Source organism: Berghia stephanieae, chromosome 9 (genome assembly GCF_034508935.2).
Source record: "Berghia stephanieae isolate SIO BIC M18660-M18661 chromosome 9, UCSD_Bste_1.3, whole genome shotgun sequence".
NCBI lineage: Eukaryota > Metazoa > Mollusca > Gastropoda > Nudibranchia > Aeolidiidae > Berghia > Berghia stephanieae.
This window is the reverse complement of record NC_088368.1, coordinates 34,114,439-34,141,322: the sequence shown is the minus strand read 5'-3', so window position 1 is coordinate 34,141,322 and position 26,884 is coordinate 34,114,439. Positions and strand designations below refer to the sequence as shown.

Here is a 26,884-nt window from a genome sequence, read left to right as displayed (position 1 = left end):
TGTTAATGATATAACGTACGAACATAGTCCATAATATTATATTTGTAACATAAAAGCATGCGTCCCCCCCCCCGCCGCCCTAGAAAATTCTTATATGATCCACCATATCAAACATGTTGGTTTGATTGGGGTGAAATACGTTATTGCCAAAAAAAAAAAAAAGAACAAAAATAATTACAATAATAATTTTTAAAAAACAAAAAACAAACAAAACAATGATTTTATTCTACAGTACTCGTTGGATTCCAGCAAGCTCTGCAATACGGCACACTGAAACTCGGTGACCCAATTCTATCTTAATAATAATAATAATAAATAATAATAAAATAATGCTGAAAACTTATATAGCGCTATAACTCCGAGACACCAGACTCTAAGCGCTTAAATTACAAATTACTTTGGCTGAAACATACTCATTCACACACACAAGCACACACACACACACACACACACACACATACACACACACAACACAACACACAACACAAACCAAACCTATCTTGCTTCTCATACCATCTACTAAAATTGAAACAAATATGTTTTAAGGGAACGTTTAAAAATAGACAAAGATTCTTTTTCACGAATGCTCTGCGGTAAGGCGTTCCAAATAGAGGGTCCGAAATGAGAAAAGGATCTCATTCCAGCATTTTTCCGAATTCGAGGGACAACTAGTTTTGTGGAATCACTGGCCGAACGTAAGGGGCGGGGTTTTGAATATCTTTCAATTAGTTCTGAAAGGTAGGAAGGGGCAGTACCTTCAAGACAACGATACACTAAAACACAAGCTTTGAATTTAATTCTTTTCCAACAGGCAGCCAATGAAGGTCATGAAGTAGAGGTCCGGCAGAGTCGCACCTACGCTTCATGAATACTAGTCTGGCAGCGCTGTTTTGGACAATCTGAAGACGTTTCAGATTGTATTGCGAAACGCCAAACAACAGAGCATTACAATAATCCAATTTCGATAGTACGAGGGACACAACCAGGTGCTTGGTCACATCCTCAGATATGAACCGTCTAATGGAAGCAATCTTTTTTAGTTGGAAAAAGAGAGATCTAACCAAATTATTAACCTGATGCTCCATCGACAGTTCAGAGTCTAAGAATGTGCCAAGGTTTTTCACTTTGTCAACAATTTGAATAGAGGCATCCCCCAACTTCAAATCTGTTTCACTTTTCCACTTCCTGTTCCCCACATACAGCACCTCCGTCTTATCATCATTCAGTTTCAGTCTGTTCTCATTCATCCATTTCTTAACACTTTGGATACAATTTTTACTATTGGCTGATACTTCTTGTAAATTTCTCGTATTGGAAACGCAGTACAATTGCGTATCATCAGCGTATTGATGGTAAGACAGACCATAACTTCTGATGATTTTAGACAGAGGGCCAACGTACAAAACAAAAAGAACGGGTCCAAGTACTGAACCCTGGGGAACCCCACAATCAAGAAAGATTTCCTCCGATCTATATTCATCCACCGTAATAATCTGTTTACGATTGAACAAATATGACCTAAACCAATCAAGCGCTGCACCAGACACGCCATAAGTAATTTCAAGACGTTTGAGAAGAAGATTGTGATCAATAGTATCAAAAGCAGACGATAGGTCAAGCAAATTCAGCAAAGAACATGAACCATTGTCTATAACAGAGAGGAGATCATTAACAACCCTAACAAGTGCGGTTTCCGTCGAATGATGTTGCCTATAAGCAGACTGAAATTTTTCTTCAAGACAATTATTTTTAAGATGAGACAGTAATTGTTTCAAAACAAGCTTTTCTAAGATCTTAGAGAGAAAAGGAAGATTAGAGACAGGGCGATAGTTTTTTAAGTTCTCTTTATCGAGATCAAGTTTTTTCAAAAGGGGTTTGACATGGGCAACTTTGTAAATGTCTGGTACAGCACCTGACTGCAACGAATTATTAACAATACATGTAAATGGTGTTAAAATTACATCAATGCATTTTTTTAAAATGGCAGTATTTAAGGGGTCTAAATCACAACTTTTAGTTGGAGACGACATAATGCAATCACATAAGTCAGCTTCAGTAATCATTGAAAAATGTGTTAACGAATCACCATGAAATGTGTCAAATGTTGTATGGATCGATTCAGACGACAGTTCTTTCCTGATGCTATCCGTTTTTTCTTTAAAATATTGACCAAAGCGAGTTGGTAATAATAGGTCATTACTTCCATTACAGACTAAATTGAACCCAAGTTTCATATTTTCTTCTTTCTTTCTTTTTTTTTCTATTCCTTGGAACTAAAATGTAATATTTGGTGTCTCCATCACCCCGACAGAATACCGTTCTCAAAAATTGAGATACAGTGAAATCCGCATAAAGTCAACACTCTTAAAGTCAATTTGCGATTAAAAAGTCAACACCTCTAGTTGGTCCCAATTTCTTATTTTTTATCTGTGTCTGGGTAGGGTTTCCGACCTCCCATAGTGGGCAGGGAGGTACACGCTGCGTCTCCTATCCCTCTGAATCTGTTTTCCAATTGCTTTTTTGTCTTTGTCTTCTTAGAATGAGATTACTTAGTTTTGTCCTGACCCTGGCTGGAGTACTTGGATGGGAGAAAAACAGTCGAATGTATGGTTTTGGGAGATGATATTTTTTCCCCGTAAAGCATCTCTCTGTAATGTCCTTTTATTTTTTATAATTTTAACACATGACTTGTAAACATTTGCGTGTGCTCCTCTTAGTGGGGACATGTGCTTGTGTCTGGATGAGACAATTAAGTAATCTCAAACTAAGCACACTGATAGTGTGCTCTTTGAAACTACACCTGTTTCCTATTTGAACCAATTCCCCACTGGGTGGGAATCCTGACCTCCCACAGTGGGCAGGGAGGTACATGCTGCGTCTTATATCCTCCAACCCGTTTTCCAATTGTTTCCTGTCATTGTCTTGGAATGAGATTACTTAGTTTTGTCCTGATCCTTGCTGGAGTTCCTTGGCTGGGAGGGAAACAGTCGAATGTATAGTTATAGTTTTGGAAAATGATATTTTTTTCCTTGTTTATCATCTCTCTGTTGTGCACTGTATTATGTTTAGTTTACATATTATATTATATGATATAAACATTTGAGTGTATTCCTCTTAGTTGGGACCTGTGCTTGTGTATGGATGAGACTTTTAGGTGACCTCAAACTAAGTACTTTGAAGGTGTGCTCTTGGAATCTACATCTGTTCCCTATTTGAATCCGTGAACCAATTTCCCTTTGTCTCACCTTTTCTTTTGTGCTTTAACTTTAATTGTATTCTAGAATTTTTTACTATCCCATTTTCTTCCTTTTTACTGGCGCTGATACAACCTAAATGTGTTGCAAGCGCCGTAAAACCATTAAAAACAAAAACAAACAAACCTTTTCTTCCTTTTAACTGGCGCTGATTTGACCTTAATCTGTTGCAAGCGCCGTAAAATCCTTAAAACAAACAAACAATCAACCAATTCCCCTTTGTCTTACTTTTTCTTGGGTGCTTTAATTGTAATTCTAGAACTTTTTACAATCCCATTTTCTTCCTTTTTACTTGCGCTGAAATGACCTAAATGTGTTGCAAGCTCCGTAAAACACTTAAAAACAAATCAAAACAAACAAACAATATATGTTTCATTGATGATGGATTAAGTCAACCTTGCTTAAAGTAAGTCAACCAATCTTTCTGGTCCGGTGGTGTTGGCTTTAGCGGGATTCCACTGTACATAAATTATATCGAATATTTTTTTTTTTTTTTTTTTTGTGTTGTGAGATTTTTCATATGATCAAATTACATAAATGTCTACATAATTACAAGAAAAATAAAATTATGCAAATAATAATGTTGTACTTATTTAAATTTAACTTCATTCAATGTGAAATGTGAATAACAATGCTGCATTTTATTCCTATAGGGAGTGAGATTTGCGGAAGAGTAGCGTCCCTTGATTGGAAGTCACCCATAGTCTGTGACGCGAGGACGAGAGATGCATGCGCACAACCAACATGACGTTCTCTCTCTAATATCTTTTCCGCCGGCGACGTCACAGACTATGGGTGACGTCCAATCAAGGGACGCTACTCTTCCGCTAATCTCATTCCCTATAATATATAAGGTGTGCTGTCTCCCAGTAATGCCAGGTCTGTATTGGTTGGGGTCGTAGATTGAGACGATTTGGTTTGGCTAAGACCCTGGCTGGTGGTGGTATGACACTCGCCTTCGGATCAAAAATTAAACCAAAAAAAACCAAAAAAAAAAACAACCCTCATCAATAGAATGGACAAAGTATTATAAAAGAATCGTAACAAGAAATATTATATAACATATTTTCCTCTATTATTCTTTAATTTAAGCAATAGCGAAAATATACAAAAAAACTAAAACAAAAAAAAAAAAAAACACAAAACAAAACAAAACAAAAAACAAAAAAAAAACCCCAAAGAAATAGAACGGACAACATAAAATTAAAAATAATCTTATGGTGGCTTGAAACAACGGCATCTAACTCTCACGCGTTAGAGTGTCATCGGATAAGTTGGCCTGGGATTTTAACTGTTTTGTTTGTTTAATGGAATACTTTAGGAAGTGACGAGTAAGTGCGAAGGGGTCTTTGTCTGCACTGACGAACATGCCTGATGCTGATCAATGGCGGGCGGTGGCACAGACCGAAGAGAGGTTGTCTGTGGGCGGTGGCACCTGTTGTTCAATCCTGACCAGCCAATAGACACCAGGACCTATTGGTCAGTACTGACCACAGACTAACGTCCTGTGTTATCTATGGTACTGACCCCAAGGCGCTGGCGCCTGTTCGTCAGTAATGACCCGCAGGTGCTAGCGCCTGGGGGTCAGCACTGACCAATAGCCCTCGACTACTATTATTGTGTTCGGTTATCACACGCGTAATTTACGCACGCAATAATAGAAATTATAATAGTATTGTGTATGTGGACGAAGATCCATCAAACAGCTGTAGTTTGTCGATCTATCGACAGAAGGGGTGCAATCCATGAAATTAATGCTTTTGCTTCAGTTCAATGGAATGTGTAGTTATTTCCCTTGATAAAAGTTGGAACAAATTTAAAAGATCAATTGTTCCAACTTTTATCAAGGGAAATAACTACACATTCCATTGAACTGAAGAAAAAGCATTATTTTCATGGATTGCACTCCTTCTTCCGAGATTGATCGACAAACTACAGCCGTTTGATGGGTCTTCCTATTATATATATATATATATATATATATATATATATATATATATATATATATATATATATATATTATATATATATATATATATATATATAATATAATAATTGTTCTCGCCTTCTATTCTAATTGGCCTACAACGTGTCCTGATGACCCAAAGAAGTGCAGAATCAACCTTGTAGGCAAATAAGAGTGAGGTGAGAACAATAATATACACAATTCAACCTCTGGGTTGCTGTTTAATGTTCAGAGTTTTGGTCAACAATCTGGTGCATGTACGTATGTGGTCCAGAGCTAGGATTAATGTGAAAGGTCCCGGGTTTGAGACCCGCTCTGTGAGGCGTATAATTGAGTCCATGGACGAGACTCTTTACTCACTCACATTCTCACTAAACTCAGGTGTAAAAGGAGTACCCGGTTGTTAACAGCGGTGTCTCTGTCGGAAAACAATGTAATATCGCCTAACAGGCATCATGTTTCGTTCTATAAGTGTTTCTGTTGCCGAGGGACCCCTTGTTTTTTTTTGTTTGTTGCTTTAGGTCTCTTCCAACACAATTGAGGTTATATGAGAGACCGCTGAAACAAAAAAACAAGCAATCTAACAAAAATAGTACAAATGTAAATCAAAATCATAACCTAAAGATATCATAAGCTAAATTATAAATAACCAAGAACAAACAGGCAGAAGATTTACAGAAAAAAAAATACCCCCTGTCAAGAGAGTATTGCACCAAATAAATGCTCGAGAATAAAAATAAACAAATGAGAAGGTTAAATAAATGGAAGATTTATTGTTACAACATGAGAAGTATATTATACATAGTAATGGACGATCCAATACTTTGGAAACGAATAAAGAGCAGAGTAAATTGGTGGAGATGGTCATGGTACAGTGTTAATGTTAATGGTGATGATTATGATGATGGATGATGGGATAAAATAATAATTATGATAATAATAATAATGACAACTAATAATAATAATAATAATAATAATAATAATAATAATAATAATAATAATAATAATAATAATAATAATAATAATAATAATAATAATAATAATATAAGAGTAACAAAAGTAATTATGATAATAATTATAATTATATATAATAATAATAATAATAATAATAATAATAATAATAATAATAATAATAATAATAATAATAATAAATAATAATAATGATAACAACAATAATAATAATCATGATAACAACAACAACAAAATAATAATAATAATAATAATAATAATAATAATAATAATAATAATAATAATAATAATAATAATAATGATGAAGACTGCAATTTAAAAAGGTAATAATAAACAACAAAAATAATAATAATACTCACTTATAAAATAAATTGCCAAAGCTTCAGCAAAAAAAAAGGGCACACTGTATTACAGTAAAAATAGATCATCTTAAAACAAGAACAACCAACTCAGTATTGTGTGTGTGTGTGTTGGAGGGGGGGGGGTGTTGCAACTCTATCTCTCATTTATAACTCCACCACACATTACTAATGTACAACTAACATCCTACTCAATCGCCTTTAAGAAAAAATATGATATGTATTTATACCCGCATGCTCAAAACATTTTACAAAGCATCCAAAGACAACAGCAATGCAAGTTGAGATATGATGCCGGTAAGGTATGATTAGAATTTTTATCTTTCGAAAGAGAAAAAGCTGTTATTGGCCTGGTATTCTTTTTATACTCGAGTACGGTGAGAAAATGTGAAGAAACAGTCTTTTCCAATGACTCAACTTTACACAAATACAACAGGACTTAACGGCTCGAAGGTGCTCAGATCTGCAACTGTGAGCGACATAACTGTCCTTTACATGTCTGTCCCATGAACTTGCCTGAAAACAAGCATCTTTTAAACACTATAATAAGGACCAACAATCTGGAATAATTTATCGCACAATCTAAAAAAGAAATGTAATAAATAATAGGCATGGGGTAAAAGTAACCCTAGTAAACTACGGATATCGTCGGTGTTAGTGTTAGTGAGTTAAAGGGATGAAAAACTATGAAAGATTCAAAGAAAGACTAAAATCATTTTTCATTTCTATTGCCAAATTATGGGACAGTGTGGTTCAGTGGTACAGTCTTTGCTTCGTACCCAAAAGGTACTGAGTTCGATCACCCCCCGCTGCGCTGTGTGACCTTGAGCAAGTCGCATAGTTGAGTTCTTGGAAAAGACTCTTTTACTCACATTCTCTCACCGTACTCAGGTGTAAAATGAGTACCTGGCCGTCAACAGCGTTGTCTCTGTCGGAAAAAAATTGTAATATCGCCTGACAGGCGTTATGTCTAGTTCTACATGTTATGTGTTGATGTTGGTCAGGGACCCTTTGTAAGGCGCTTTGAGCACATTTAGTGGATATTGCACAATATAAAAGCTCTAAATAGAAAAGAAAAAGAAGAAAAAGAAGTCACCTCGCCCTATCTCAATTTGTGACATGCACTGTGGCTGATGACTGGGTTATTCCAGCCTTCCCTTGGAATACACCCTAGAAACAAATTTCCCCTATGGAATGAATAAAGTGAATTTATTTATAATTGTGTTGAGCAGTCACGATATTTTCAATTTTCAATGTTAGTGCCTGGAGCCTGCCATCTGTGGGGATTGATGCATTAGAAAAGCCATTCAATATCATTATTACGGTGACTTAGTACTTTGATAGTGTGCTCTTGGAATCTACACCTGTTTCTTATCTGAACCAATTAAATGTAAATAGATAGTTTTATCCAACTACCATTAACATGTAAAAACTAAAAACATTAGCTTTGATACAACGCCTATAATTTTTCTGAGAAAAATGTAATAAATAGACATGGGGTAAAAGTAACCCGGGTAAACAACGGAAATGGTCGGTGTTAGGGTTGAGTGAGTTAAAATATCCGACAAGAGCAAAAGTTAAATACTTACTTTTTTGTTTGTTTTTAGGTTGTCACAGTGTTTGCAGCACTACTTTAAGGTGATTAATGGAAATATCAAAATAGCTTTTAAAATTTAAGATTAATAGAACATGAGCGATCTGTCCTTGTGTCTCATCTGAAATAATTGCTTGTCCACATGATCTGGGCTAAAAAGATACATATTTGATTGAAGTTCCCTTATTGGAGTGATAGGCCCATGAGTAATTAAAGTTGATCCAGTTTTATATGGCATTACACATAGCATTAGACATGGCAATCTGTGCCACCAATGGAAAGGATGCCAGTTTGTCGTAAAGCGCCCAAGAAAAGGTAAGACAAAGGGGAGTTGCTTCAAATAGGAAACAGATGTAGCTTCCAAGAGCACAAAATCAAAGATAAGTACCTAGTTTGAGATCACCTAAAAGTCTAATCCAGACATAAGCACAGGTCCCTACTAAGAGGAATATACTCAAATATTTATAAATCATATATAATTTGTAAACAAAACATTATACAGTGCATAACAGAGAGATGATTTACAAGGAAAAACATATTATCTCCAAAAACCATCTATACATTGGACTGTTTCCTTCTCAGCAAGGAATCAGGCCAGGGCCAGGACAAAACCAAGTAATCTTATTCCAAGGCAAAGACATAAAGCAAGTTGGAAAACAGATATAGGGGGATAGAAGACACAGTAAGTACCTCCCTGCCCACTATGGGAGATTCTCACTGTGATAAAACCGTAACCCTGTCCAAGCTATTGGTGACCTGCCTACTTGAATTTGTTTTAAAATAGTCTACTAGATATATAGTTCTTTTAGAACTAAGACATTTTGTATGATTATTACTATTATTTACAGATTAAAAGTCAAAAAAGGACTGCAGGGTGATACAGCCAAAGAAAAACCAAGTTGACTCAATATAGAATCTATGCTGAAAGACACTGCTATGTAGCTACAATGTGTAGTGTAAATATAAATAAAAATGCTTACATTAAAATATCAAGCTATTGAGATGACCAAGGGGAAAGGTTTCTGAGTGGCTAAGACTATCGCAATTACATCAAGAGGACCGACAGTTGGCTTCTCTTTTTTTTCCTTGAGAAAAACCCTCCTATTGATCACTTTGTGGAATTGCACAGCAGCTGATGCCTGGTTAAACCTGGTCTTATTCGAGCTGGGCCATGAAATGAATAAAAGGAATTTTATAATTTAAAAGATAGGCAATACATCGATGTCTTCCCTATCTAAAAAAGAATCCAAGCAGGATCTCGGGAAAACCATCATCTTATTCCAGAAGACAAAAAAAAGACTCAATCAAAACTGCATAAAAAAGAATAAATCAATTAAAAGAGGACAGACGAGACAGCAAGGATGTGCACCCATGTATTAAAATCAACATTGTATGCAAATGTGCTCACCATCCCATAGGGACAAAAAAAAAAAAAATTGAAACAGTTTAGACAAAAGGATGGCTTGCAGGCAAAGATAACTAGAAATATACTTATCAAGACATCAATTAACACAAAATGCTATTTGTTTAACCTGAGTTTGTTTTTTGTTTTTTTTTGTTTCAAAGTTTATCAAAAAACCATCAAAAGAAGCCAGCATTAGACTAAGACAGTCTACACAAAATGTTTTTTTATTCTTTCATGCTCATATGAATGCACAATTAAAAATATTTGTTCGATATTAAAAAGATAGTCTGAAGCATGTCATAAATGGTTAACATACAGACAGATGAAAGCAGTCTGAATTACCTCATGAGTCTGCCATATTGGTGTTTTTACAATTTTTAACAGCTTGTAAATCATCATAATCCAATATTTTCCTGCAAATTTTTCTCCCAGTCTTCACCAGATTTTGATTCTGATCCAAATAAATTATCCACTTTAGTCATATTCTCAGAAATGACACAATCTTCATCATTGTCATCACCACCATCATCATCATCGTCGCCAAAAGAAACCATCATTGCCACATCTTCATCATTGCCTTCATCATTATTATTTTTATCATTACTATAATTATCATCACTCACATCATTATTATTTTTACTATCTTCATTTTCCAAATTTGTATTAGAATGACCATTATCAGTTTCAGATGAACGTATCTCCTCTATTTCAGATGATCGCCCTTCCTGAAAAATTTCATTCCTAACTTTTGGTTTCGAAATTCCAATTCTTGCTTCAAAATTTTCAGAAATCTCACTGGTTTTAAAAGACGCAACATCCGGCCTTGATAAAGGGACGGAGGAAACTGGTAATGAACTGGTCCCAACACGCTCCAAGGGTTTTTCCAAGGGCAATGTCGAAGAGGATGAAGGCATCAATATCTCCTGAGAGGATTTTGCCTCATTGTTACTGGTTTTATCTGAAGAGTTCCCACATAAGCATTTTCCCTTGAGAGCCTCAATTTCCAGTTGAACTTTTTGCTCTTTTAGCATAAGGTATCTGGTATGTTGCTCTTGCATTTGGATCTGGCTAATGATGCATCTGCGATCCAGCTCAGCTTTGGACATTGACTCCAGATCTAGTTTCTTCCATTGTTGCTGTTGACTTTGTTGATGATGATAGTGGTTTGTGTTGATTTTTGCAATGTCAGGAGGTGGCTGTTGAGATCCACGTCGCCGCTGGTAGGAAGGGGGAAATGAGGATACGTTTCTATTCTTATTGTTGACAAGAAATGTTGGAAGATTGGAAGATTGTTTCCCATTTCCTGCAAGAAAAATGAGAATAGATTTAGTTAAGTTTAGTTTTAGAACTCTTAACGTGCTCACAAGACAATTAGGTCATTCCAACACCACGATAAATGAGGATGGTATATAAATCACAGGACAGTAGTTCATTACTCTACAAAATAAAACAAAAGGGGACTGTTCAAAGCAGAACAGATGTAGAACTCAGCAACTGCTATTTGAAAGTCTTCTTCTTCTCCATCTTCTTCAACACAAAAACTGACTGAGTTATTAAGAATGAGTTTGAGTATTACTGTCAATGTTCAAATAGAAAAGATTTTAAAAAATATTTAAAAATTATACTACTTTCTTGATTAGTCTCAATAATAATAATAATAATAATAATAATAATAATAATAATAATAATAATAATAAATAATAATAATAATAATAATATATAATAATATAATAATAATAATAATAATAATAATAATAATAATAATAATAAAAATAATAATAATAATAATAAGAATAAGAATAATAATAATAATAATAATAATAATATAAAAACATTGATTATATTATTATAATTATTATTTGATATAGCGCCAATATCCACAAATGGTGCTCAGAGGTGCTTTACAATAGTTTTGTTTTGGTATCACACATGTTCATTCATCAACTACGAAATCACCACAACAGTCACATACACACATCTTGTTCAAAGTTCACATAGAATCACGAAAAGCAGAATGAAAAAGATTTGTTTTTAAATGCCATTTGAAGACTGGTAAACTTGGTAAATCATGATGATTTTGCTAATATTAACAATAATAATAATAACAATTATTATTTAGCACTACAGTGCAACAAGACAATCTTGAACAAGTCAAGTCAGAACTGGGCCTATTTTGTTTCAGATTTCTGTGTTGAGTATTTCACAAAGAATATGAAAAATGAAGAAGAATGTGAAGGAGGTAAACGATGGTGATTTCTGTAAGGTCTTATTATAATGAGGTGTAGAATTTAGTGGGTCTTGTTACATTCATTTACAGAGGTTGAAATAATGTTCCGCTTTGCCTGTGTTATAATAAGAAGACAAATCCAACACTTTGTATGCGAGGTCATTACCTATAAAAAAAAGCTAGTCCTTCAAAGCCATTAGGCCCATATGGAGCTGGAGTTTATCCAGACTTCTATAGCATGAAACAGACAATAGCAATTGCTTGCTACCCTTTGGATAGGGAACTAGTCCATCGCAAAGTAATTTCTGCCATTACTTACAAATCCATGCCCAATACTAGTACTCCTTACTTTCTCAAACCTCTCTTCTCACCCCATCTCCCCAACCCCTAAATTGTGTTTGATTTTAATACATAACAGCTGAGATGCACATTCCTCCCACCAAATCCAAGCATCATTAACACACTTTATAGTCACCTGGAACAACTACAAAAGACGTCTAACTTCTATGTCATGGCATAAGACCGAAGGGCTAGAGCTCAGGTGGTCACTGGTTCGGATAAGTAAGTAAGTAAGTAAGTAAGTAATACATAACAGTGATAGCCTCAGATCATCACTGCTTCCCCTACTCCCCAACCAAAGTTCACGTCCAGTTTGTTGAAGATTTCTGTGCTGGCCTCCAGTAGTGTTCATGAATACTATGAAAATAGAGGGATTAGAGAACTGAGGAACTGAGAAATATTTGAGATTTTTGTGATTCAAGATTTCTGTGTTGCACTGTATGTCTTGTTTAAACAAGTTCCTAAATGCTTTACAATATCTAAACAAGGTCATATTTATTCTAGTATTATTGACGCAATATTAAATAAAATACAGAAACAAAACAGTTTACTGGAGACAATAAAAGAGAATATTTCAACCACGACTTTAAAGTTGTCAATGATTCTCAGCACCTGACATGAAATGGAAGGGCATTACAAAAGGTTGGAGCTGAAAAATGACTTGGAAAATATTTTTGTTAATTTAAAAACTTGAAAAACTCAATTCTGTTAGGTAAACACAATAACCATCCTGGATATTCACAGAAAGTGATCGGGTGTCCTACCAGGGGCCACCAAAAGATTTTTTAAAAGATGACAGCTCTGGATCCAAACGAGTGGAGCTTTCAAATCAATCACCCCCTTATAATCCAAACCTATGAAGTTACTCTCAACCAATCATTGAGATCATTTAAAACTTGTATTCTTTGCTAAAAGTAAAAGCTAGTCATCATAGGATATCTATTTCTACATTAAAAATATTTTTAAAATAAAAATAGGAAAATGAAGAGTAAGCTCCCAAACATGGATTTTTTTTGAGTGGATTGGAGTAGACATGACCAGACAGCAGTCAGACCTGAGTATGGCCAATTAAATTGTGCAAATACTTATTTCCAACAGCCCTACCTGCTTCGTTATCTTACAGTACCTTCCTCATAAGTGTACACAGTGGTTCCGCAAATTTGCTTTCAAGTTTGGTGACCAATAAAAATTTTGCTTTTGATGTTTTGAGGTGACTTGTATTAAATGTCATGTTCTCTTTAATTATATATAAAAATGTATTTGATACGTGTCTACTGAGTGAATTAACTCTTAGAATATATAACTTATCCATATCAGGGGCTACAATTGTAGTCTAAGCAAAAACCTAAGAAAATGAAAGTTGAAGACAAAGCAAAAGTCATATTCAATATCTTCATATACACTAACTAGGTAAACCTGATCCATATGAAGATGTCATTAAATAGGGGGAAATAACTATAGTATGAATTATTCTTGTGTCTATGTTTTAATTAAGATACTTACTATGAATAACTTGATGGTTGTCATTAAATAGGGGGAAATAACTATCGTATGAATTATTCTTGTGTCTATGTTTTAATTAAGATACTTATTATGAATAACTTGATGGTTGTCATTAAATAGGGGGAAATAACTATCGTATGAATTATTCTTGTGTCTATGTTTTAATTAAGATACTTACTATGAATAACTTGATGGTTGTCATTAAATAGGGGGAAATAACTATAGTATGAATTATTCTTGTGTCTATGTTTTAATTAAGATACTTACTATGAATAACTTGATGGTTACTATTGACAATGGTGTTGACAGGTGATGGGTTATATTGACTACCCACTGCTTCATCTTTTAGCTGTTGACGATATCGGCCATTATTGTGGTTACTTCCTATTTTGTCTACATTATTGATTTCAAAATGGTTGTTGGGCGTAGAAGAGAGATTGGATGCTGAGACAGAAGAACAAGTACTATCTCCATCTCCGTTATCAGTAGCATCCCCATCATTATCAGCCGTGCCTTCGACTTCCATGACAATTTCTGAATCTGGATCCAACACCATGGATCTGAACGTTTCAATGTGTTTGTGTTGAATTGTCACTCCTTCACTGAGCTCAGTGTCATTATCAACATTATCATCATTATCATTAGTGTTGTCCTTTTGGTCATCATAAGTCAAGACAGAAACCGATTTCCTAGGATTAGAATTTTTTTTCATTCTCCGGCGCTTACTTTCAAATTGGTCTTGAAAAGCGTTACTATCATCTCTGTTATCATTGGGTATATGATGTGTTCTGGAGGAATCATCATCAAGCTGTTCTGTTTCACCGGACATAGTAGTTATGAGTGTATATGGGTATGACCTTTTGAAATCGTTTGATCTTGATGCACCATTGTTTTGGCTTAGATCAACAGCAGAAGTATTTTGATAGGCTTCATTCAATTCATCCTTAACATTAGCAACAAATGAACTGTCTGAACTGTGAGTCGAATCCACGGAGGTGCCAGCTGCCATTGTATCATCTTGTTGCTGGCTTTTGACCTGAGATTCCCCCAGGACTTGTAGAATTTTGTTGAGGAATGGAACTGGTTTAAAGGGAGTTTTACGCAGAGCGTGTCGAGCTCTTTGCGCCATATCTTGCCAACGATGTTTGAGTTCCTGTAAAGAAAAAAAAAAAAGAATGAAAAGATTAAAATATTAATTTGCCAATCTTAACATATTTTCTGTAATCTTACAATATCAATGTTATAAAAAGACATGTAATGGCCTTTCCAGATTTGTTTTTTGTTTTTATATCTTGACTGATGGACTGTATCAAACTGGTTATGATTTGGAATGAATTTAAATATGGTTCCTGATGGTGGAGATAATAATAATAATAGCGATAGTGGAGTAAAGATGACAATGATGGGAATGAAGGTGGTTGCAGTAATGATGATAGTAGTGGTCACGCTAACCAGACCTGTAAATGCTGGAAAGAAGAAAGGTCTGAATTTTTAAAAATTCAAATTTGTTTTTACACCATTCTGGACAGATTTTTTTTAGATCAGTGGCAGAATCGTTGACAAAATCTGATGGTAATTTGAAATTAAGTAAACGAAATTAAAATTTCAAATAAGATGTCAGTGGTGAATCCAAAAATCAAAAGAAAAATGTAAAAATGTAAATAAAGGTCCTTTTCCCATAACCTTTTCGTTGTAGAACCGCAATTTTATTCATTGGAATATATATATTATATATATATATATATATATATATATATATATATATATTATATATAATAAATATATTTTATATATAATTCAATGCATGAAATTGCGGTTCTACAACGAAAAGGTAAATATTGGGAAAAGACCTATTATTTAATTTTTAATTATTTTATATATATATATATATATATATATATATATAGATTATATCATGGTCAAGAAAAGTTTTTCTAGAAGCTAAAAATAGCTCAGACATGAACTCAGTGTGAAATTTGCAGATAAATAATGCTTCATGTAGCAGGAAAATCGATGGTGGAATGTCTAAAAATAGCATATTTGGAGTGGAGCTTTCGCCTATTTAGACTTTTCTTTTACTTGTTATGAAACTGAAAAATGCTGATGGGTCTATAGGTCTGGTTAATTGTGCTGCTGGTGGTGATGATGTTGGTGGTGTAGATTACAGAGACGCCAATTTTCAAGTTGACTCACAGGAATTTCAGACACCACTCGGAGGAATATCAATGCCGAAAGAGGAATTTCCGCATACAAAAAAGGGAATTGGGATGATATTTGGTATTGTGTTTAAATATTGTATAGATATAAGTAGATAACTGATTAGAACTATATTATGATATATAAACACATTGCCAAATACAACTCCAAAGTTTCCTTACTTCAAATGAAGTAAAGCTCCAAAACCTAATGGTAGTGATTGTAGTAATGGTGGTAGTGAGGATGATGTGGTGTTGGTGGTGGTGGTAGTATAGTAGTAGTAGTAGTATGTAGTAGTAGTATAGTAGTAGTAGTAGTAGTAGTAGTAGTAGTAGTAGTAGTAGTAGTAGTAGTAGTAGTAGTAGTAGTAGTAGTAGTAGTAGTAGTAGTAGTAGTAGTAGTAGTAGTGATGATGATGGTAGCTGATACGTAGTGATAGTATGGTGGGTCTGTTATGTGTAAGTGACTGTGATCAGTGTATAGTGATGATGTAGGTGGTGGTGAGTGAGGTTGGTGGTGTTGTACTGTAGATGATATGATGTGGTGGGGTGGATTGAAGTAAATGTAGTGATGATGTGGTGATTGGTGTGTAGTGCGAGTGGGTGGTGTGTAGTGGTGTGTGTTGTTTAGAATGAGAGTGGAGGGTGAGTACTAGTAGATGGAATGATAATGATGTGGGGTGAGTGGTGAAGTAGTACTCAAGTGGTAGTGATATGTGGAAATGATTTCTGGCTGGTTGAGGTCAAGTTAGTGGTCGTGATGGCAGTATGTGTGTGTGGTTTAGTGTGTGCATGTGTTATGTGTTTTGTGTGTGAGAGAGAGAGAGAGAGAGAGAGAGAGAGAGAGAGAGAGAGAGAGAGAGAGAGAGAGAGAGAGAGAGAGAGAGAGAGAGAGAGAGAGAGTACTCAAAGTGAATGTAGTGATAAGTAGAGAAACATGAACTTGAAAAACTAACGAGGCTAAAGTTTGAGGTCAAAGTATATGTGATGAGCTAATATTGGCACGTATACAGGAAGGTGAACATGAAAATTAATCCAGTGACCGAATTTATTGATTTGTGTGCGTGTGCGTGTGTATATGTGTGTTTGTGTGGAGAGAGAGAGAGATATTTGAACTAAATTTGTTTGAAGGGTTTTTTACGGCGCTTGCAACACTGATTGCAGTAGTATTGGTGATTGTAGGGGTGGCGTTGTGGTAGTTGTAATAGTAGTTGCAGGGATGGTGATGCGTTGGTGGTGGTAGAGATGATGATGTAATGGTGGTTGTAGTTGTGGTGGAATGGATGGTGATTTGGTAGTTGTTGTAATATTGGTGTTAGGTGTGGTGATGTTGTTGTTGTAGCAGTAGTGGTGAGGATGGTGATGTGGTGGTTGTTGTAGTAGTGGTGGTAGGGATGGTGATGTGGTGGTAAGGATGGTGATGTGGTGGTAGGGATGGTGATGTGATTGCAGTAGAAGTGGTTGTGATGGTTGTAGTCGTAGTGATGATGATGTAGTGGTGATGGTGGTTGTAGTTGAAGTAGTAGCAGTACTGATGATGATGATGTGGTTTTGGTTGTGGTAGGAGTGGTAGTGATGATGATGTGGTGGTGGTGGTAGTAGTAGTAGTGGAAGTGATGATAGTGTAGTGGTGATGGTTGTAGTAGTAGTGGTAATGAAGATGATGTGGTGGTGGTGGTTGTAGTAGTAGTGATGATAGTGTGGTGGTGTTGGTTGTAGAAGTAAAGGTAGTGATGGTGGTGGTTGTAGTAGTAGTGGTGGTGATGATGATGTGGTGGTGACAGTTGTTGCTGTAGTGGTAATGATGATGACGTGGTGGTGGTTGTAGCAGTAGTGGTAGTGATGGTTGTAGTATAGTGATGATGATGTGGTGGTGATGGTGGTTGTGGTTGTAGTAGTAGCAGTAGTGATGATGATGATGTGGTGGTGGTGGTTGTATTAGTAGTGACTGGAAGGGGGGGGGGGGGATCCTTGGAACAATTTAATCTCACCGGAATTTGACGGAAGTTGCCCATAACCCGGAATTTTTTGCTCCAGACTGGATTTTTTTCCGGTGAAACCGGAGTTTTGGCATCACTGAGATTATAATCCATTGGAACCCATGTATAACAGGTCCAGATATAACATAGCACAAAACACACACACGAACAATGGAGAAAGAGAGAGAGAGAGAGAGAGAGAGAGAGAGAGAGAGAGAGAGAGAGAGAGAGAGAGAGAGAGAGAGAGAGAGAGAGAGAGAGAGATTGAGAGGCCAGCTGATGTGATAAAAAAGGTTTAGTCCATTTGGATTGTTTCCCCTAAAACGACTCGTTTCACATGTACAATAAAATGTATAAATATAAAAGAAAAATCGAAAAGAAAATACAAATGGGAGCATAACAAAATACAGATTATCTTTTTCATTTGAAAGTAATGAAAAATTAAAAATAAGTGTAAAAATTTGACATTTAAAGACAACAATTTTAAAATCCCAAGGATAAAAAAAACAAAGGTCTAACTTACATCCACTGTTCTGCCAGCACTATTGGGCACAGCATTGACCTGCATGGCAATATTAGCCCATACATCTGCCTTCTGCTGGTTGTTAACGGGTTGGTTTTTATTAAAGAGGAAGTGGCCGTAGAGAATTAACTGATTCAATAGTGTGTCTGTTTCCTCTTTTGTGTAATTTGGCTTGCGAGCTCGTTGCACAGACCTATTTGACATGTCTGATTCGCTGCCTTTATCCTCGGTTTTATGCAAATCTTGATCTGAAAATATATAAATATAAATAAATAAGTGAAAAAATGAAGAAATCAATACATGAATTAATTAACAGACAAAAATAATAATTATGCAAAGAGCATAACATATTCATTTCAATTTGTTCTATAAATACAAATATATAGCTCATCATTTAGACCCATTTTCAGTTGAGGCTTACCTCTAGTAGATATATAAAGTTGGAAAGTAAACAATTTACTTAGGGTAATTGCACAATTAGAAGTGCAGCTACTTTGTTCCAATTAACAAGACTTCACAGAGTCTCCCTTAGACAGTCGGTTCACCAGAGGAAGACACGACAATTCTATTCTTATAAAATATAATATGAATCAAGTATAGTCAATAATCTCTGTATAAGTATTAAGCACTGATATGCTCATTTCACTTAACATCAAATTGTTGGCAGTAAAAAAAACATAAAATATTGACTGTTTACGACTTAAAAAATGGATTCCAGTAAGGGCCATGGCAAAACCCCAAGGTCTAGAAAAGAAAGCAATGTGGAAGAAGAAAAATGAACACGGAAGGATAAAAGACAGAGCAGGAGGGAAGACTCCCCCCCCCCCCCCCTAATCTGATGTCTGATTCCCATTATACAATAAAATATGACACTTTCTTGAATCAGTGGGAAATTTCAACCTATGTGAATAAAATATAATGTATATATGATGGATATAAAGAATCGTACCTTCAAGACTACGAGAATATTGAGCTCTTCTTCTATGCTCCACTTCTGCCACATGCTTTGCACATCCCATGTGTTCGATTATGGCTGATTTACCTCTACCTGCATAATTAATCAGGTCACTGCAAAACGTACACAACACTTTACCGGGAATGTTGACTTTAACAATGGAATCACTGATAGAAACAGAAACATCACCTGATTTAGTTTTCAATGTCACACTTAGATATAGCCATTGAAGACGGAATTTGTTTCTTACATTGCTCTCAAGTTCTTTCATGATCGAGAAATCACGAGGTAATATAAGCTCCCTCATCTCGCTTGGTATTTAAGGTATAAAAGCTTAAAATGCGATCTGTACTTCAGGTCTGGAATGAAAAGTACCAATTGGCTAATTGCATAAAATCCACCTCCACAAAATGTATTTAGGGTGAACCAGATGCATTTAATTGAATCAATAATCAGGTTGGATTAAATTGACAAGTTTTAGTGATGAGAATTTTAAAAAAAAAGGATTTTTAATATTTTACTTTTAAAATTCACTTTTGAGCATCTGCCTCGTCATGTTTCCATAAACACTATTGAGACAATAAGTTATATTTCTAGTTTAAAAACTATTACTTTGAAAGCCTTCATACAATGCTTTCTTTATTCTCATTTTTAGAAAATGATAACTACTGGAAACTTAGGTAGGTTAATTTCACCTATGACTGCTTCAGGTCATTATGAAATTTATCCTATCTTCAGAAAACTTGAACCAAGATTTTGCCAAGATCAAAGCGAATTTGGAGTCAAAATGAAGGTATATTAAGATAAACTTTAAAAAACGAGGTTACAGAAATGGATTTTATCATAGTGTATTTATGACAGCAAATAACCATCCCTGTTTAGCTGGGGTGGGGATAGAGAGCATTAAAAAAAAAAGAAAAAAAGAAAGAAAAATGGCAGACTTGAAGAAAAATAAGAAGTGTAGTGTACAGCATCAGACTGCACCTCTTGAGTCAAGCTTATCTCAAGGCATCTGGAATAAGGTGGAATAATATAAAACTAAAACCAAGACTACAATACACTGACTAAATCCATCGAGATGAAACACATGCCTACTGGTCCTTAGCAAGAACTGAAAAATGGAAATCGCATTTCTATAATATAACATCAGAGGCAAACAAAATTCATTTTTAACATGGAACCCGAGTGGCTGCCCCGTCAAAACTCAAATATTTGCCTAAAAAACTACACAGTAAAGCCAATCCTAAATATGCAAGCAAAGTATGTGATCCCTACATCAAAACTGATATCAATAGGATCAAAATGGTACAAAATAGAGCTGCAAGGAGAATGGCCAAGAAATACTCTCATTACAACAGCATAACAAAACTCACAGAAAGCTTAAAAATGCAACATCATCGCAACAGAAACAAGTGATGGACTTTCAAAAAAAAGTTATAAAGACAACAACACCAGCATTAAACTTCCTGATTACATGAAACCAAAAAAAAAAAAAAAGACAAAAGTACAAGAGGACACAAACAACAAATCATCAAATTAACCATCAAGAACAGACTCCTGCCTACACACTCTTTCTTTTACCTCTGCCATTTGTTTATGGAATGAGCTCTCTCAAAAATTGATAAAAAAAAAAAAAGATAAAGAATTTACAAAAATCGTAGACACATGATGGAAAAAGACCAAAAAATTAAATGATTGCAGTGTGTAGTTGGTGTCTTGAAATTCATAAATAATAAATGTAAATTGCAGTCTGGATCCTCTCAACAACAACGACCACGAAGAAAAAGAGAAAAACAAAGGTAAAGTGTTCTATTTTTGAGAAATGAAGAATTCTTGATATATATACATAAACTATTAAGTCTTATCTTCTCTCTCTCCCACAGACCATTTCTCATACTCATATTCTTCGCAGTGGCTATTCGGACTCAAAAGTCTAATATGCGCGCACAAACACAAAGGGGGGAGGGGGGCAGTGCGAGCAGTGGGCAGAGAGTGTAACTGATATAGAAATAGAAGAAGAGTTCAGAAGAAATCCTGTTTTGCCCACATCACACTGACTGAGCTCATACCCGTACTTCGGTCTGTAGAAGGATTGTTTTTACCTATCTGGCACCATCACAGTATTTTTTGTGTGTAGACATCATGTTATGTTGTTAGAAAAGCTTTTCCTTTAGATCACAGTTACTTTGACTTTTGGTCTGTTTAACTTCTATCTAGACTTTCAATTGATCTATGATTTTGTCTATCATGTCAAATAAAGCGGGTTTAGACTACTTTAGTTACCATTACTGTTATTTTCATTTGCATCAATTTGATGTAATTATCAATAATAAAAATAAATTAAAAAAAAAAAAACAACAAAAACCAAACCGAGTCTGAATAATCTGTTGATTGCACATGAGCATTGGAATTTGAGTCTGAATAGCCACAGGAGACTATTCAGACGAGTCCGAATAGCCATAGCCTCTTAGTATCTTTAGTATCTCCGAGTTGCAACTAACTACAAATATATAAAGGCTGCCAAAAATCATCCTAAAACTAAAACAAATGAGGAATGAAGGATACTTTAGAGAGCAAAAATAAATTTAAAAGAGATTGGAGAAAATTTTGGGATCTGTAAGATATTTTACAAACACTTCATAAAACATAATATGCTCTTTTCACATCTTTATCTACCTGGAGAGGATATTGCCATTGAGACTAAAATTGTCATTAAGTCAAGAAGTAACAGTGTCTGAACCTTCAGAATATGAAAGTAATATCTGCTTTATACTACAGGCATAGAAAATATATTTGGTTATCAAACAGGAAAATAAGATGTGTAGTGCGCCTTACAGGTAGTTGTGTTTACATTGCTGTGATCATTTTCAAATTATTAAATTTTTACTTCAGATCTACAAGTTCTACCGCTATACAAAAGCTATATCGTTTTAATTGTGATCATTTTGTGCATAGGACTAAATAGTTTGTATTGGATGTTAAAAGTGAATTTTATATTTGTACACAATTTTTTATCATGAATATAAGGCAAAAGAGCATAAAGGCCTACAGAGATTTATGGGAAAAATCTAATTGACAAGAATAGTAACAAAAACCTATGGACATATTAAAAGTAAAAAGTGTGACACCATAGGAGTTGCACCTCTTAGAGAGAAGAATGTCAAATGTACTGATAACAGCAGAGAAAAGGCTAACCTTCTTAATTTTTAACAAACAATTCTGCTCCACTTTTACATCTGAACAAAACAGAATATTAAGACGAGAAACAACAAAATACCCAATTATGCCAGAGATTGCTGTATCAGTAGAGGGCATTATAAATCTGCTAAATAATCTAAAAACAAGTAAGGCAGCGGGACCTGACAATATTTCACCACAGCTTCAAAAATGGTAGCAAATGAGATTGCCCCTGCGTGCTGACTAAACTATTTGAAATGTCTCTTAAATCAGCGTCATACACCCACCAAATGTGGAAACATGCTTATATACAACCAATCCATTAAAAGGTGATAGGAAATCTCCTTGACCTGCATAGATATGCCGCAAACTACTGGAGCACATCGTTAAATCCTCTATGACAGACCATCTTGAGTCAAATAAAATACTGAATTATGCTCAGCACGGTTTCAGAAAAGGCAGATCATGTGAAACACAACTAGTCTCTAAGGTCGGTGAATTCTCACTGGAACTTGACAAAGGTGGACAAACCGACCTGATACTGATACTCCTTGATTTTGAGGAAGCTTTTGACACATATGCACCTTCCCTACAAGATCCAGACAGTGGGAATTATTGGCCAGACACTGAAATGGATAGAATCATTTCTGAGCAACGAAACCTGAAAAGTAGTTGCCAGAGGTCAAACCTCTGATATAGGCCGGGTAACTTTTTCAGGAGTTCCCCAAGGATCAGTTCTAGATCCTTTGCTTCTTCTTATTTTCATTAATGACCTCCCTGAAGGCTTAACATCTGAAGTTCGTCTATTTGCAGATGGCACTGCACTCTACTCTACAAGCTCATCCACTCAATTGAAGATAGCGGTGAGCTGGACTTGGAAAAACTGGAAGCTTGGGAGAAGTCATGGCTTATGAGCTTCAATGAAATGTAAGCAAAGCAAACGTTCTGACAATATCAAACAAAAATAACACCTGTAAACTACGACTACAACCTTCATGGCATAAAATTAAATATAATCAAACCTTCTAGATATAATCTTGGACTAAACATTACCCATAACCTCAAATGAAAATCATACATCTCAAATATAACAAAGGTAAACAAAACAAGAGCTTTTTTAAAACGAAACCGGAGTGACTGTCCCATCAAAACTTAGACACTCGCCTACAAGACTATTATAGTAAATAATAGTAAGGCCCATCCTCGAATTAAGCAAGCATAGTATGGGAGCCCTACATGTTAACTGATATCAACAAGATCAAATGGTACAAAATAGAGCTGGAAGGAGAATAACTAATAAATACTCACATAAAAATAGCATAACAAAACTCACAGAAAGCTTAGGTCTGGAAAAAATGCAACATCGTCGCGAAAGAAACGAGATATGTACCTTCCAAAAAATTAATACAGGCAACACCAGCATTAAACTCCCAAACTACATTAGACCAAAAAAACAGACTAACAAGAGGACACGACAACAAACTCTCAATTCAAACATCAAGAACAGACACCCGCCTACACCCTTTCTTTCCCTCTTCCGTTGGTTTTTATGGAATGAACTCCCTCAGGAGTTGATAGAAACTAAAAGCAATACAGAATTTGAAAGGGTCTTGGAAGCGTGGATAAAATACCATACAATGAAATGATCACGTGTATGATTATTATGAATGTGTGTGTTTGTACGTGTGCATGTCCTGAAATTCATAAGTTTAAGGGGCTATGACAACGACCACCAAGAAGAAGTTGAGAGATAATGCCTACTTTTGGTTGGGGCTATAAAACTATAACCTCCTCTTTAAAACCATTTGGCTCCCTTCTGAAGAGATTACTTAAAAATCTCGAAATTAAAAAAAACAAACGAAAAATAGGTATATATATATAAAACAAACAAAAAAAATACCTGATTATTATGCCTCTCAATGAACGCTATGCTATGCTGTTTAAATTGAGACTGTAGATTAGTCGAGAATCAGCTTCAGATACCACGAATGAGCAAAACTTTACCTGTCTCTTGCCACAATTCTAAAGTTTACCCCCCCCCCCCCCAATTATTCGTTATAATAACGCACTTGGGCTAATTACTAACTAGCCCGGTAAATTTCAAAGTCAGTTTAATTAGCGGCTAGCGGTGACAACTATTGCACTGCTCTCTACTACGACTGGTGGGCCTGGGGCCGGGCTAGACATCTATCCGGAGTCCAGAGCCAGAAAATGAAAAGAACTATCTAGAAAAGGCACTTTGATAACTCCAGTCCAGTGGCCGCCGATAGGCTCACTGTAAGGTGAAACCCGTTTTTTGGAACTTTATTCTTGACCCTTTACTGTTTTGGTCACCATGGCGTTATTTGTGAACCTATGTGACTAACTTTGGTATCATTATAAAGGGCACAAAACAAGCTTTCTAACGGTGTATTTAATTCTTAATTCCTGATTGTATTTCTCAGAAAGCTTATGTAATAAAAATTTATAAATTTTTGAATTATAAGAACTTTTTAAATTATGGATACATTTTAATTATACTTCATACATCGATAGACAATTAATTGAAGAATATCTCTGCCAAATTTCATCAAAATTGATACACTCGCTCATTATTTTATTTTTTCCGCCAGCAACCCCACTTTTTAGGACAAAAACCTCATATTTTTCCCCCTTTTCATTTATCCTTAATTTTTTCCATACTTTCCATCCATAAAAATGATTTATATGAAAATAAAGCTTATTTTCTGACGTTTAAAATGATACCTAACACTTGCCAATTATTTTTTAATTGAAACAAAATTACTGAAAACAATAAGTGGGCCATGTTGACTGTAAAACTCAAAATTTCACGATCGCCGCGAGATGCTGGTTTTGAGGCAGCAGTGAGATCACAGATTCTCTCTGTAAAATTGACAAAAAATTTCAATAGAAAAATATAAATAACTCTGGAACCGTAGGTCGTAGAGAAACAAATAAGGTATCAAATTTTATGTTTTTTCAAGTCCCATCCCCCTGACTGAGTCAAATCAAGATATTTTGAGTTTGAAAATTTTATCAAAGTGCCTATCTAGAAAGTTGAATTTGATGAATTACTCGTCAAATTATTATAAAATTGTTTAAAAAATCAATACGGGGACGTCGTCACTGACGACAAGATGAAGAAAACAAATTGAAAATCAATTCAATTCAATACTGTCAATACAAATCAAAAAAAAAAAAGAAGGAAAGGATGTGTCTTTCAAAAGGCATACCTTCAACGAACAAAAATTCCAGTTCTACAAAAAATAACCGGCTTCAATTTGGAGCATGATAGTAGTCTACGAAGATCGCGTTGTCTGCAACAGTCCCATTCTCTTTTCACCGAAATTGGATTCTGGACTGGACATCTGAATAGGTGAATCTGAGCCCCGAGCCCACCACAGCCACAAGCCTGATGCGGGTCACTTAGAAACTCTCGCCTGAGTCTAAACCTTCATAAACAACACTTATGATACAGTCTAATGTGAATGTCTCGCATATGAAACTAACCCTCCAAACAAGAATAGAAATATATAGGAGCGATAATTAATTAAATATTGATCGACGCGTTTTTGGTTTTGTCTTCAAGGAAAGAATAATTTTTTATTTTTTTTTCATTTATCACCATCACTAACAATGAACTTCGATTTTCTTTTCGTGGAAAAGACTCTTCGACTTTTTAAAAAAATATTATCCTTTTCACTTCATTACTTTTTAATAATAATTTATATTTTCACTCACAAAGCATAATAAAACATAACAAAACATAACATAACATAATAAAGTTTCCTAAGACTAAAGGTCTTTAATAAACCCTGCGAAAAAGAATAGAAAGGTCAAATATTCCCAGTTATGATCATCACAAGCATTCAAAACTATATCAATTAATTAAAAACACCATTGATAAATATGATGACGATGATGATGAAAATGGTGATAATAATAATAATAATAATAATAATAATAATAATAATAATAATAATAATAATAATAATGATAATAATAATAATAATAATAATAGTAATTTGACAAAAAAACATTAATGATATTGATGATGATGATGATGATGATGATGATGATGATGATGATGATGATGATGATGAGAGATTTATTGGTCTTAGCTTGGACGTCCAATCCTTCGAAATACCTGCAGGTACCAGTCTATGGATTGGCATGTGATGTTGTTGGTAGTTTCGTCTCAAATTGTGGCTTAGCCTACTCATTTCCACTTCCTCCCTATTCGGATGGATATCTTGACCAACTCCCTTCAACAAATTTTTTTGTTTGTTTTTTGTTTTTTTTTTAAATTTTATATGGCTAATCGATCCATCACAAAGGATTCTGCTGTGATAATAATTTATTTAATGATGAGGGCCTGGACTTTTTCTATTAGTTTTCGCAACTCTCCTTGTCTCAGATCCATGTTATTAAAGTAGAAC

The 26,884-nt window shown here is 34.9% G+C and overlaps 1 protein-coding gene across 7 annotated transcripts; it reads right to left on the bottom strand.

Annotated features, from left to right (window-relative positions):
• Window positions 1–9,752: 9,752 nt before the first annotated feature.
• Window positions 9,753–26,087, bottom strand: LOC144980100 (uncharacterized). 7 transcript variants are annotated; one of them, XM_078927622.1, is made up of 6 exons: window positions 25,956–26,064; window positions 24,346–24,381; window positions 19,263–19,627; window positions 18,314–18,561; window positions 13,884–14,769; window positions 9,753–10,850 (listed from the first exon to the last, which is right to left on the bottom strand). In XM_078927622.1, exons 3-6 carry the CDS (start codon window positions 19,573–19,575, stop codon window positions 9,943–9,945), a joined length of 2,355 nt encoding a protein of 784 aa, XP_078783748.1. In that variant the 5' UTR covers window positions 19,576–19,627; window positions 24,346–24,381; window positions 25,956–26,064; the 3' UTR covers window positions 9,753–9,942. The 7 variants fall into 7 exon arrangements, with proteins under 7 accessions (XP_078783748.1, XP_078783752.1, XP_078783747.1 ...); XM_078927626.1 differs by having other exon boundaries at window positions 19,263–19,381; XM_078927621.1 differs by lacking the exon at window positions 24,346–24,381 and having other exon boundaries at window positions 25,679–26,064.
• Between the last annotated feature and the right edge of the window lie 797 nt (window positions 26,088–26,884).

What these genes read in the sequence shown, in the direction of transcription:
- LOC144980100 (XM_078927621.1), bottom strand. Translation starts at nt 19,575, where the DNA reads ATGAGGGAGCTTATATTACCTCGTGATTTCTCGATCATGAAAGAACTT. An exon ending in ATATTCTCGTAGTCTTGAAG is followed by an intron (nt 18,562 to 19,262) that starts GTACGATTCTTT and finishes ATATATTTTCAG; the next exon opens with ATCAAGATTTGCATAAAACC. An exon ending in TAACCATCAAGTTATTCATA is followed by an intron (nt 10,851 to 13,883) that starts GTAAGTATCTTA and finishes TTTTTCTTGCAG; the next exon opens with GAAATGGGAAACAATCTTCC.